Source organism: Pelodiscus sinensis, chromosome 1 (assembly GCF_052426305.1).
Source record: "Pelodiscus sinensis isolate ZL-2025 chromosome 1, ASM5242630v1, whole genome shotgun sequence".
NCBI classification, from domain to species: Eukaryota; Metazoa; Chordata; order Testudines; family Trionychidae; genus Pelodiscus; species Pelodiscus sinensis.
Window position 1 is genome coordinate 120455494 of NC_143052.1, and position 14100 is coordinate 120469593.

Genomic DNA, 14100 nt, shown 5'->3' on the forward strand with positions numbered 1-14100 from the left:
CAAAGCCATCCCCTGCCTAGCATACTAGCCACCCCGGCAAAATATCATGGGATAAGGTGATGTTTTTTCAACAAAGAAAAACACTTCTTACTGAGCACCCAATTGGGGGGTTTGTTTTGTCAAAATTATGGGCAATGTTAAATGAAAATGACTTTTTTTTTTTTTTTTTTTTTTTTTTTTTATTAAATACCAAGAAAATTAGTGAACGTTGCTAATTCTAATGACCTTTTCATCCTTCTCTTACAGAAAGCTAAGCATATGCCACATCTGTCTCAACCATGCTTGTTCGAAGTCCCACTAACACTGCCCATCTGTTCTGACCTCTTTTTTAAAAAGGATATGGGTGTTAAGGCCTGGTCACTTCCTGTGACTTGCGTAGGAGATGCACCCAAACCAGGAGCTGGTCAGGGCTCTGCTATGATCCAGTGTTAACACATAGCACTCAGTATTAAATGATGCTTTCAAAGCAAGTGACTACATATGCTTCTTAGACTCATGTCAAACTTCTCAAGTAGACTGCATGTGGGCAGATTATACTGCTGCTTCTGAATAGGAGATACTCTAGAAATTTGACACGATCATTTAATTGTTTTTCTTGGCCCCAACATTGAAGCTATTGCAATATATCTAGAGAGAGTCTTACTCAGGAGCCACCTCAGAAAGGAACAAACATACTGAATTGTGGTTACCTCTTTCACAATAATTGTTGCAAGTCATTATTCGAGAGCAAGGATTAAGTTAGCAGCATTACTAATCGCTTTAATTCTGTGCCCCTTCCTCTTGTGAAAGCCACAAACATAAAGAAAACAATTGTTACTCTTCAGAAGGCTTTTACATGAAAGGCAACCCTTATGTCCTCAAATTATAACCTGTAGTAGTAACAGGAAAAAACCTTTTACATCCTATCTGCACTCACCCAAACCATCTGAGAGGCAGGAGAGGGGAGGAGAGGGAGAAAGATCAGATAAATATACTAGACTTTGGCTGGTGAGTTCAGTTGAGACTTCTTGGAACACAGACACACCCTGCTCTTCCCTCACCCCAGTTCAAATGGGAGGTAAGAGAGTGCACCTTGTCCATGCATTGATTGGCCTCATGAGGAGGAGAATGGTCTCAAGCAATCAGATCTCAAACAGTCCAAGTTGGAATCCATGCTATACATCCCACCCTCGAAATGAACAGGCAACCAGTACAGATCTCTGAGCATGTTACATGCTCTCTTAACAGTTCTACTATATCCAGTGTTATAAACAATTGCTGGAAAAGAATTATAGCCTAAAAGAAACTACAGTACACACTTGTTAGTAATAAAACATCGGTGCCCTTTGCTATGTGGCTATTGCTGTTCTGGTAACATCATCTGACCAAAGGCAGCTGATGCTTCTGATACCTCAGATAGTTGCAGTACATGCTAATAATCTAGAATTGTACCAATGGGAGGTATGGTGGTGGTTGCTACAGTATTTAGTAATAGGTACCATACATTTTTCCACCTGTGCTCCGTTCTGCATTTGTAGTCTACTGCTGTATTGTATCACATGGGCACTGAATAATTATAAAATTATGAAAAAATATTTTAAAGAAAAATCTAACCATAACATATTTACTTTTATTTGTCATTACTTCTGATACTTGCACTAAAGTAATACTTCATATGCACTGCACATTTCCCTGGATGAGGGCATCTGCTAAGCAAATAATAATGCAATTGGTCTAAACTGAAGTAGTATTTCACATCTGTGCATTCTACTTAAAATATCAACTTGTAAAATAATTAGGAATGGATAAACTCACTATCTTTGGGTGAAAGAACTTTTAATTTGCTCTGCTTCTCAGTCAGAATGTCCCAAAGTGACCTGTAGACTCTGGCACCACATCCCTTTAGCTGTGAAAAGTGCTGCATGTTGAAAGCCTTCAACAGTTCAGAGTTTGTCCGAGGGGCAACTCACCACAGTCACCCTCATTCTCTCTGTTTTCCTCTTGACTGATTAAATGTTTCATCCACACAAGCCCATATAGCTGGCCGTGCCAAAGTGCTCAGTAATTCAGAGGTTAGCTCTTTGAATGTGAGCAAATCGACAGTCACCAATATATCCTGCTTCTCCATGCTTATTTGAAGTGGAACTTCTTTCAGGAGGTTATCAAACTGTTCTATATCCTTGTCTTGAACTGGTGGAACAAATGTATATTTCCTGAAACCATTGGAAATTATTATTGGTGCTACATTTCGTCGTGCCTTGGCAAAAGGAGGCATGTTGGAACAAAAGAAAACATTGGGTTCAGACTTAAAAAAACCCTAACTTATTTCTAAAGTCTTTAATTTCTAGGGACGATTTGGAAGGAGGCGGTTTCTCTGCAAAAAACACTTTTTGAAAAATGGATGAAAATCCACTTTTCAAACGGTTGTACTGATTACACTATTATGTACCATGTGCTTATCTCTTTCCTCTTCAAAGAACTGAGTTGTTACACTCAATGTTGCATGAAGTCCATCCTTGTTTACTTATTGCTAGCAGCAATGTTCCCTCTAATTTTTTCCATCCATGTGCAAAATTTTACGTGCACTAAGTCATGTGCCATACCAGTGGAAACACATGCTGCCAGCTGTGGGTGTTCTGCTAATGAACAGGGCTGCATTTGAATCTCTCCTGGGTGGCTGCCCAAGTGCTCCGTTTAGAGGAAACATTGGCTGGCAGTCTAATATGGAGATGTATTCGACTGCTAAAGGATGGGGGATAGGGAAAGGCTGACTCTGCTGACCAAAGTCCCTGTACAGTACTAATGTGATTAGTAAACCTTGCACTTCTCTCATTAATGTGGTATTTTTAATGTTTAAAAATGAATAGGACCTCAAGCAAGTGCTAGAAGAGAGGCGAAATCACTGGATTAAAAATCTCCATCTCTTAGAAGAACATAGAGAATCCCTGGATAAAGAGTTTGTTAGAATGGCAGGAAATCTGAGGAGATTAAGAACAGAGCAGCTTCACTTAAGGAAAGAACTCTCTTCCGGGTATGTCCTAATTCTCTCCCGTCCTCCCCCAACACACATGGCCACCCTACTACCTCCTGTAAATGACACATGGGAATCAGACCAAGACTACTTTGAAAACTAATCACATGCTTTTGTGAGTACATCTGTATGTGGGTTTATCTCTATACCAAGTAAGAATGCATCTTTTTAGAAGCTCTTCTAAAACACCAGGCAAACCACAAACTAAACAGTAGAAAACCTGCATGTTATGCAGGTGCAACCACTAAATAAGCAGAACTGTTGCCTGTGCATAAAATTGATGGTCTGTCAGACGTGGGCACACAAACATCCTTCAATACCAGACAGAACCATTTCTCACTCAGGACAGCTCCCTGTCTTGATTTCATAGTGGTCAGGGCAAAAATTTGGACTCCAAGTGAATTATTTTCTTATAGGAGATATGGGTGAATATTGGCTAGGAAAGAACATCCCTATTCTCATTTTATTGGTGATATGTACATGGATTTAAACAAAGCCTGATGTGAGTTTTACAGCATTCAGGAAGGCAGCTGTTCAAATTCTCACCCAGGTGAGTTTGTGTAACTTGTTCCCTACACATGCACAAATCCTCTTGAGAAAAATGTCTCGCCTGCCTCTTCCATATTCCCTATCTCTACATAGAGAGTTGGCATGCACAACATACCCTCGCTATGCATTCATGTCTGGACACACAGCTTAATCCCTCTGGGCTTGGAGTCCATATTTTTGCTGGTGCTGAGCAAGCATACTGTCCGCCTGGCCCAACTTAATCGTGTTAGTCTTTCTGATTCTCTCACCATTGGTGAAGTGCTAGTGTAAGCCAGCTGCTGGTGGTGGGCCCAGCTCAAGATACTCCACTTAAAAATGGTGATGCCTGAAACTGCCGCCAGTGTAGCTGTAACAGACAGAGCAAATTCAGAACAAGGTCTGTTTAGATACAGCCCTGCTATTCTACAATGCAACATAACCTTATTGAAGGTCACTGATTGGCCACCTTCTATTATAGGAAGATGCTGAATTTCCATTGGTAGCTGTAGTCTCCCTGAAGCACCTTTTAAAGCACCAGGTGACTGACCAATCAAAGCTATGTAACTGTAGTGATCACTAATTCTGCCTGCAAGGTCAGCTTCTGATGTTGGTACTAATGCTATTGACTTAGTATCCTCTTACCACTTACCTCTAAAATACCCACATGGATGGTATGATTATATAAAATAAAATTTGGTACTGGTGCAGCATACTCCTCCTCCTTTTCCACATTGGAATTCTTGTATACAGAACTTGCATAGCATTTGCACAGGTTTGGGTGGGTAGGAACACTTCTGATCTGACAGATAAATACAGCCAGGCTTGTTCACATGGTTGGCTAATCTCTAACCCTGTGTTTTGTGTTTGAGAAGTTAAAGCTTTTTAATAGTTTAACATAGAATGTGACCCATAAGAAAGAGGCATCTCACTTCCCAACCATGTTTTTTCTGAACTGTCGGGGACTGCTTGTGTCTTGCTTTCTTGCCCGCTGCAGACAACATGAGCTAGAGGCTGTCAAACAGTTGCAGAAAGAAGCTGTCAGACGGGCAGATGCTCTTGGCTTGCAGCTCCAAGAAGCTACCAAACAATTGGAGGATTCCTGCAAACAGGTAGGGGAGTGACCGGGTGTTCCACACACCAGAAAGCTACGCTCTATATGCCTCGGCAAGCAGATATTCCAACCAAGCATGGTTTCCTGAACTGTCGCGCTGCAAAACTGTGACTTGCAGAGGAAGTAAAAGCAGAGGAGGTGGCGTCAACAGCTTGCTGATGAAAGAGGCAACTTTGCATATTTGTGGTGGCTTAAACTCAAAAATAGCTTTTTATACCGTCCACCCAAATGCAGAAGTTCAGAAGGGGCTTATCACTTCCTGAGAGACATTTCTCTTCATGCAAATGAAACTGTAGAGATCTTTGTGTCAGTCAGAGCTGTGAAGTTTTACTGGTGTGTGCTCAGGTTGAAGATCGAGATGGGGCACTTCATTCTGCCTGGGAAGAAGCCAGATCTTTGCAGTGTGTGCTAGAGGAAGCCATTTCTGAACAGAGAAACCTTCAGGCTATGAATACAGCATTAATGAGCTCTTGCCAGACACTTGAGGAAAAACACAAAGAACAGGAAGGTAAGTACTTGTCTCATATTCACTTGTAGCACTAGCAAATCATGTGCCGCAGTTAGATAATGGCAGAATCAAATGAGGTCATGCTACATAGTGACCTTTGTGGTAGACAGCACACTGACAGTTCTTCTGAGACTGCCACAGTCCTGCCTCCTTGCGCAGTGATCCAGAGGGGTCTTGAACTAAGCCAGGTCCAGACCTACTGGCCCTTCAGAGAGAAACCTCCAACCAAAATTCCAGGGGGCTTCAAGATTCAGGGTTGGTGACTCAGTAGGTGGCGCTTTCCCTCTGAGTCGGTGTTAGAAGCGGTATCACTGAAGACGCTATTTTCACCTTAGTACTGGGAGTTAACCCTCTTTCCTTGCTACCTCTACTCTTCTGTGGGGTATGTGCATATATATCCAGTGCCACTCTCTGGAAAGACAATGCTGAGCTGAGGCCAAGGCATGCTCCTAAATACTTAGCTGCAACTTATGCCTTAAGAATATTATTCCCTAGTATTACAAAAAAATCCCCAACATGGTTTTACAGTTTGCAGGTTTATTCCTTTATAGCAACTGCATTTGCATGTTTACCCTTTGATTATATTGTTAGCTGCATGGAAGAGGTATAAAACTGGCAATTTTTTTTTTTTATCTTTTGGCATTACGCTCCTGCCAGAACCTACTGAGAAAAATAACATACAAATGCAAATTATTCCACTGGGGAAAAAAAATGGGAGGGAGGGTAGTTCCCCAGCTAACATAAATAAAATTAATGGAGTCGTATTGGCATAACCATTTGAGAAGTCATCTTAAAGACCCATCTTAACATTGTTATGGGCAGAAAATTGCTGGTGTAATGTACCTTTCACATGGACTCCCTTTTGTGCAGTCAGTCAAGTCTGCTTTCTTCCCTAAGGCCAGTTTCTCGTACCTCTGCTCACATTGTAGAGTATGCTGCTCCGCATGTAGTCCCCCTGCTTGCAATGCTAAGGACACAGTACAGAAATCAGTGAAATTGTAAAGGGAAGAACTACTTGGTATGAGTAACCTCAGAAGAAATGACTCTGGTACCTTAATGTAGCACTAATAGCTATAGCAACCACAAGTGATAAAGCCAATATGGCCACTGAGTGTACGTCTACACAGCAGGGCTGAAATCGAATTAAGCTGCGCAACTTGAGCTACGTCAATTGCATAGCAGAAACTGAAATAACTTAACTCCCCTTTTGGCGCGGTCTTCACAGCAGGAAGTCGAAGGAAGGACACTCTTCCTTTGACTTCCCTTACTCCTCGTAAAATGAGGGTTACAGGAGTTTGAGTAAGAAGTCCTCCAGCTTGCCATCATTTCAAAATAATGGCTTGCGGTGTAGACATGCTCTTAGTTATTTTGGAATGACTGATGTTATAACTGAGAGCTGGATTCTAATCCCATTGACGAGAAATGAAAGAAACAAGTTTTATATTATTGAAGTATTCTTGCAAGGGTGCACAAAGCAAACCACATAGTTAATTTCTATTTGTATTGCACTAGTGCCTGGAGGGAGGGAGGGATGGGTGGGTGTGTGTGGGTGCACGCTTCTGTGCTAGTTGTTGAAGTGGAGACACTGAATAAAAGGACTGTCCTTGCTCTTAAGAGCACTTTCAATGTGCAGTTCTAGAAACTAAAATAAAACTACCAAAATGCTGTCTCATGTTATCTGGAATCACAGGCATAAACCTGGAGTCCTATGACAGTGAGCAGGGAGGGATTGATAGAACAGCTATTCAGAGTGCTGTTGCATTCTTTTAAAAACTAACTCTGATACCAGATATATCCCTTCCTTTTTCAAATATAAAAATAGAGCAATGGCTAGGACAGTTTCACTGTCTTCCCCCAGCGTGGAATATGGTTTCTCACGTGCTCTGTTTAAAAAATGGTGAGACTGCATGCAAATTGCAGACACAAATAGCGTTCAGTAACAATTTAACTTGCTCGTAATGGGCCAAAACAAGGCCGAAAGGAACCATAACTGCATTGTAAAGTCTAAAGAACCATTGTAATGCTGTGCTATGTAAATGTCTCTTTATAGCCATTGTTAATGCACTGAGAGAGAAACTATTTAAGGGTCTACTTTATGGATTGCTGTGTCAGGTATGAAGTCCATTTTCTCACCTGGTGGTGGAAGAAAGCATGGTCATGGCACAGAGGACACCTTGGTGAATGTCCATCTACAATTTGTCTAAAGTCCAATCTGAGAGCTGTTTGTAAAAACTAAGCTGCTCTTACCCCCCCCCCCCCCCCATGTTTAATTTGTGCAAATGTGCTGACAGGCACACTGCAGGCGCATCTGCATGTGCCTCTCAGATTACCCTCCTCCAGCTCCCTAGGCCAGACATTGTCACTGCATGGTTCAGTACTTAGCTTGTAGTCAATGCTCATGGTCAATAACTGGTGGTGGTGGTCATGTGCTTAAAAGGACATTGCCTTCATATCTTCCAATGTCTTTCAGTTGGAAAATCCCTCCCAGCCCTATTATAACCTTATTGACTTGGGAATGAAGAGCTCTCTCCAAACACACATCCACATGTGCGAATTAGAGACAACTTGAATGAGCAAAATCATGCTTTTGCGTTCCTTCATTTTATAAGAATAGCATAATTTGTTAAATTCGGCAATACTCTGATAGCTTAATTGTGAGCATTCCTCAGTATAATTAATCACATCTCCAAACAATCATTTGGTTTCTGTAAGCAGTAGTGTATATTTTTCTCTCCTTGTTCGGTTGCCCTAACTAGCTTCCTATTGCCAACAGAGTTGCATAGATGTGGAGTCTATTGACTGCAATCCACTGTGCAGTTTGAACCAAGCGACATTTAAAGAGAAGGTAAGTGAGAGATTCTGGCCACTGTCAGTCCTGGTTTGTTTTTTTTCCCCCCATCATAAGGGAGAGGGGAGAAAACACTGATTCTATCACAGCTGTGCCAAAAATTGGTAGTGTTTTGTTTTTGTGAAGTTAAACTTTGTTGGCTCTTCCGTTGAATGACTGCCCCTGCCTTCAGCTTCTTTGAAACATATGGCCATCTGTTGCTGTTTTTTTTGGGGGGGGAACCTCGTAAGGCACACGTTTTTCATAAATGACCCTTCTCAGAAGGACTAGAAGCTGAAGACTCTATGCTGAAACTCATACTAAAGCTCTAGAAGCTAGAAGGCCTAAATTCATAATTAAAATGCAGACACTTTTTGTTTCCAAACCATGCCAAATAATACTCTCCTTCCCCTCCCATATGGATGAATAGCTACTGCTGCATAAATCCATTCCAATACTGATTATTTGACCAGTCTTTGTAAGAGGCCTCATGTGAACATCCATTAGCATCTACAACTTGAAGAAAACTAGGACCAGGTGGTACTTCTCCTTCCCTCCGCACTATGGGATCTGGCTGGGTTCGGGGTGGGGGAGGAACCACAGAGGAAAGCCTGTGAGAGCCATTGCAGAAGCTGTCAAAGCAGAGAGATTCAGTCAACTTTCTACAGACTTCACTTGGACTTTCTCTGCCCTTTGCTGACTAATTGGTGGCTGTTTTCCCCCCTTGCTCTAACCCTAACTATCTCCAGCTCAGCTTCATTCCCCTCTTCTCCCCTGTCCTGTCCTGCTTACCTCCTTCAGTGTCCCCTTCCTTTTTGCTTCACTTTCCAATTAGAATCCTAGAGCTGGAAAAGACCTCAGGAGGTCATCAAGTCCAACCCCCTGCCCAATTAGTTCGTCCCTTCCTAACTAAACCCACTAATCAGAAAACATAGCACCTGACATCTGCCACAGCTACATTGTCCATTCTGCTTCTGTCTTGTTACCCGTCTCACCTGGCTCCTGTGGGTCTTGTCTATTAGACTGTAAGCACTTCAGGGTGAGAATTGTCTAGCATTCTGTGCATACAGCACCTAGCAGAGCGGGATAATTCTTGTCTGATCTTAGGCCCTGTTGTAAGTACCATGAGGAATAATCTGCAGCACACTTTCCCTTCTCCAATTAGCACTTTTTCTGCTTCGAGCGATTTGGGGGCCGAGCAGCAGGTCAGTGCACGAAACTGCCCCAGACTCCCTCCTTGGGATACTCATGCTGGTATTCCACACCTCTGCTAGGTAAGATCTGCTGGTTGTTGCTCTTGTGGGTTTTGCTGCCTTTTGTGGCCTTGTCTTCTGAAGCACAGAAGTAGTTAGTGGATGACCTAAAAGCCTCTTCTGTAATGTAACATGATGCTGAATCTAACATAGCAAAGGATTAAAGAGTGGAAATTATTTTACCTCTCAAACATCACTATTCTCTGCTATAAGCATTTGTTGCCTGGTATGAATCTGGCCTGACTCCCTGTGGTGAAAACTTTCCACTCACTTTAATCGGTATAAATTATGCTAGTGGACAACTTAATATGCATTTGCCTGGCTGGCTCCACTGGCCTCTTGATTGAAAGAACAGCTGTGCTCTTTGTGAGCCCTGGAGAGACTGTGAGGAATGGCAACCGAAGAGTTCTTCTTACATGCAATATATGGCTGTACCATCAGTCTCCAGCGCTAATGATGAGGCAGTTTAGTTTAGGTTGTATGTGCCAGGTCTATGGCCTCAAAGAATGAGCTTTTAGCATCCCAGTTTTGCCCGCTTCATTTATCCCTAGCTTTAGCCATTTCCTGAGTCCAAGCCATGTTGTCCCTCAAGTGTGCTTCCATCTAGCCAGTAACCTTCTCATAATGCCATGATGTGCTGGCTCTGTAGAGATGTCACTTTATGCAGCATCTACAAGTCTGCCCTTTCTTTTTTTTTTTTTTCCCTACTGGGCCCTGTTCTGTGGGACTATGGTTTTATTTCTGCAGTCTGCAAGTGCAGAAAGTTGCTTCCTACAGTATGTGCTGTGGCCTTGCCTACCACACATTCCCATCCTCACTGCTTCCCTTCAAAATGCCAGATCTGAAAGCTGTGTGAGGTAGAGACCCTGCGCTAGCATTGCAGTGTGGCAAATGACTCGCTTGCTCAATATGACTGTTAGGTCACAGGCCAATCCTGGATTGCTGGTCATGCTCCCCTTTAAAATGGACTCTACTAATTTACGTCCTCCCAATTGTAGTCTGCTTGTACTTTTCTATGGCTCCCTAAGCTTTTACTAAGCACCTATGAAAGCTGCAAGTGACTGACACAGGGCAAATATATAGTCAGGTTTATTGTCTCTGAAGGTGTGGGCAGCCTGTGTTGATAGAAGAAAACCAAATCTACACAACTGACTATTAACTTTCAATGTTGACATGCCTCTCCTATTTCCAAGTCTGTGTCTTTGTTAACAGATGCTCTGGCCTTGGAAATACTACACCTGAATCGAGGAGTGCACACAAGTAGTGATCTCACATGTGTAGCAACCAGATCTCAATCTAGGCTTGAAAAAGAGGATCTGAAAAATGGGTCTACTCTGGACATGATGCTGCAGGAACACAAGTAAGAGTGGGGAGGAGGGAAGGAGATATACCACAGGGGGATGAGAGGAGATGTATCACAGACTCCAGCGGGGGGAGGGGAGAGGATGGAGACAGCCACTCTCCAGCTGTTCTATGATAGTTTCTGCTGTCTGTTAACCTTCAAGAATATGGTCTTGCTTAACCATACAGCATGGTTGTCAGAAAATGAGATGTTACCCTTATTTGGTTACTAATTGAGAATGAATTTGGTTTGACAGTGATAAGGAATACACAGAGTGCCTCATGTTCATTAATAAGTTTTTCTTACAATGCCTCTGTGAGGCACAAAGGTGGTATTCCCATTCTACAGGTGTAGGCAGATGGTAGCCTAAGTCACACAGGAAGCCGGTGGCTGATCTTGGCACTGAAAAGCAGATCACAGACTAATATGCCATCCATTAGATCACCCTTCCTAACTGTGAAATTGATAATTTACAGGGTCATCCAACCACTACCAATGCATTTGTACTTGTGTTGGTATAACACACTGTTCCTCTTAAAGCTGTCTCTGACTTCTCCCTTCTGGAAGTAAATTTTAAAAAGATTTCTGTGGCTGAAGAAGCCAAGCTTTGCATTGCCAACAGGTGCCTGCAAGTGTCCGCAGCTCCTGTGATTCTGTTACAATCTCTCAACATTACTTTCATGTTTCTGGTATGGCTGGGGAATTGGCAATGACTGCCACACAGATGCTGTGGTGAACTTAGACTTATTTCTATGTACCTGTAATGAAAGGAAAACATTGAAATGTGGTCTTGTTGCAATATGCAAATAAAATATGTGCTGCCAGGTGGAAGATACGCTCTGTTGGTAACCAGACTCTCACAGACTTTGTTGCTTCCTCTGCTACAATGGACACTCTATTTACTGAGGTTAGTGCTGTTGTTTTTTTTTTGTTTTTTGTTTTTTGTTTTAATAGCAGTAATCTTCCCTTCAAATGTGGATTTGGGATCTTGTAGGCATTTACTTGTCACAGTGCACTGACTTTAAAATAGCAGCGATGAACCAGATCTTCTGTAAGTTGGCATTGCTCCATTGGGAAATTGACCTTTCTTTAGGGAGGCTATTGGGACAGTCCCCTTTAGTGTATCTCTTAACTGCTGTGATTGGAATAAAACATTCCAGAAATGACCTGTGGTGTAAGAAGGGAGGCCAAAGTTTAAAAGTATTTAAATCCCATACTCTAGCTCTGAGTCCTCATTATTCAATAGAGAACACTCCTGTTAAAGATTTCTCTCTTTCAGGAATGTCGTCTGTTGCCTACAGAGTATGTATGTGGAGGGAATGGGGAGCAGACAAAACAAGAGAGACCCTACCAGGCATCTTTGTTTTAATAATCCAGTTAGATTGTCTGTCTGTCTTCTGTGAAAACATGTGACTCTGATCTTCCAAACATCCATCTTTGCTCTAGAAACACGAAGTGGTTGACGCTTTACTCAGTTGGATGTTTCTCAGCTTTGCACCTAGCTTTCAATGGAATGGTGTTTGTCCGGTCAGCACTTGCAACTGAGGGTCACAAGGTCAAGTAAATGGTCCTCAGTCCCACAAAGTGACAAGTGCGACAGGCTGATGAACATTTGAATAAATCTTCAGTTCTCACCTCGATTGCTGGGAGCCAACTTTAGTTTCTGTTCTAGTCCACACCATAAATTGCCTAACTGTCATGTTAATTAGAAATAGGCATGAGCTGTGTCTATGGACTATCACAGAAAAGAGCTGTCACACTGCAAGAACTGTGTCCCTGGACTTCAGTGAAACTTGTACCTAGCCTGTCAAACTAATACAATGCCACTGCCTGCCCCCTCACCATCAAGTGAAAGTGCAACCAAATCTAGTCTAATAGTGAGACAATTTTTTTGCAACAAATGAGTTGGTGACCTCAGACCTGCCCAATATAGAGTGGCCCAGCCAGTTGCAATAATCCTTAGCCTCACGTGGTGGAGAAACAATAGTGACAGCGCTTCTCAGTCAGTTACCCCTTTTGGGGTTGAAGTATGTTTGTTGGTTGAGAGAGCCACAGGGTTTAGGGGATAGGTAAAGACATGCCTCGATTGTGAAACATGCTCTGTCTGTATATGGCCCATGGGCTGTGAGTTTGAGACCCCCTGTAGGGAGCTGCTGTGTGAATCTAAATCTATGCTAGGGGCTTGGTGGTTCTTTGGAGAGCTAGTGTTTAATTCCAAGGAAATGCATATCGGTTTGTTGGAAATTCTGTAAACTTTTATGCAAGAAGTACTTCAACAAAAATCTGTTACAATACAGGGTTATATCTGGATGGACCTTAAATAAGTTTCAAATATTTCCTCACAAGTAGGCCTAGAAGATAGAGGATATCTCTACTCTAATCTCGTGTGTTCTACATATAACAGACTGAATTTGGGTTTCTATTGCAAGTCATTACCTTGCTGCTCTAGAATTTCTGTGCATTATTTTGTTAAACTTATTAAAGGCAGGTATCTTCCCTTAGAAATGGATTGGTGTACTAGAGAAGCCCTCCACCAATCTTTCAAAACATTTCTAACTCTTCAAGCCAGAGGCTTCAACAGTTCGTAATACCTTTAAAATCTTTAAATGTGAATGAAAAGTAGGGAATGAATTTGAGTTCTCCTTTGCTTTGGAAGGCTCGAATTTATTCCTGCATTATGCATGGGCATGTCTTTTGCTTTGGTCAGTCCTTCTTGATTGTTGAGAGAGTACTACATTCTAAATCCCCTAGGTTGTGGGATTTTTTCCATTCAGCGTACTGCTCCCATCCCCAGAGCAAAATAAAGCACTGTAGCTTCCTTAAGCCTGAGAGAGAATTCAAATAAGAATATAAATAGCATAGATTTGCATGCAGAAATGTATAGCATACTGAGCTGAAATGCTGCTCACTGATCCTTACTTGAATGTTGGAGGGAGGAAGGAAACTGAACACACTGCTGCTGTTTGATAGCAGCTTTTTTTTTTTAAAAGAGACTTTTTTTTTTTTTTTTTTTGGTTGCCCACCTTAGGCATCTTGAAAGGGAAATACTTTTCAGAATCAGCTGCATTTTGCGTCCTTTAAAAATCAGGTCCTCGAGTGAGACTGGAGGCTTAATCGCTTATCCCTTCAGAAAACTGTTAGCTGTACAGCCAGTTTGTCTGCTAAAAGCTCATGGAGTCTTTTTCTGTGGAAAGTTAATAAAGATTTCTCCTCACTTCACTGCTAGGTCCTTCTCTTATGAACATGCTCAGTTTTGTAACATGTACATATTGGTAACCCTCAGTTTTACATTTTCCTGAGAAACTATTCATACAGGAGGTTGTCAAAGGCATCGCTCCTATCTTTGTGCTCTGACTTACCCCTCCACTCCAAGTATTGCCTTTTAATATGTGCCCAGGTTGTTAGTCATTAAGCTCATTAAACTTCTCCTTCACCTTCATTTCATTAAGTGTTCATTATTTCTATGCTATAGCAGCAGGATTTTTCTATATTTATGTAGAGGGAGAACTACATCTCTGTAA

At 42.0% G+C, this 14100-nt stretch overlaps 1 protein-coding gene across 5 annotated transcripts in view; it reads left to right on the forward strand.

Annotated features, from left to right (window-relative positions):
- Positions 1-14100, forward strand: part of IRAG2 (inositol 1,4,5-triphosphate receptor associated 2) — a 58051-nt gene that overhangs the window by 26693 nt on the left and 17258 nt on the right. For all 5 annotated transcript variants that reach the window (XM_075898523.2, XM_075898556.2, XM_075898515.2 and 2 more), the window contains exons 17-24: positions 2847-3010; positions 4533-4647; positions 4995-5157; positions 7208-7269; positions 7931-8002; positions 9150-9258; positions 10450-10597; positions 11405-11486. In XM_075898523.2, coding sequence (XP_075754638.2) covers positions 2847-3010; positions 4533-4647; positions 4995-5157; positions 7208-7269; positions 7931-8002; positions 9150-9258; positions 10450-10597; positions 11405-11486 — 915 coding nt within the window. The remainder of the gene's footprint in view (positions 1-2846; positions 3011-4532; positions 4648-4994; positions 5158-7207; positions 7270-7930; positions 8003-9149; positions 9259-10449; positions 10598-11404; positions 11487-14100) is intronic.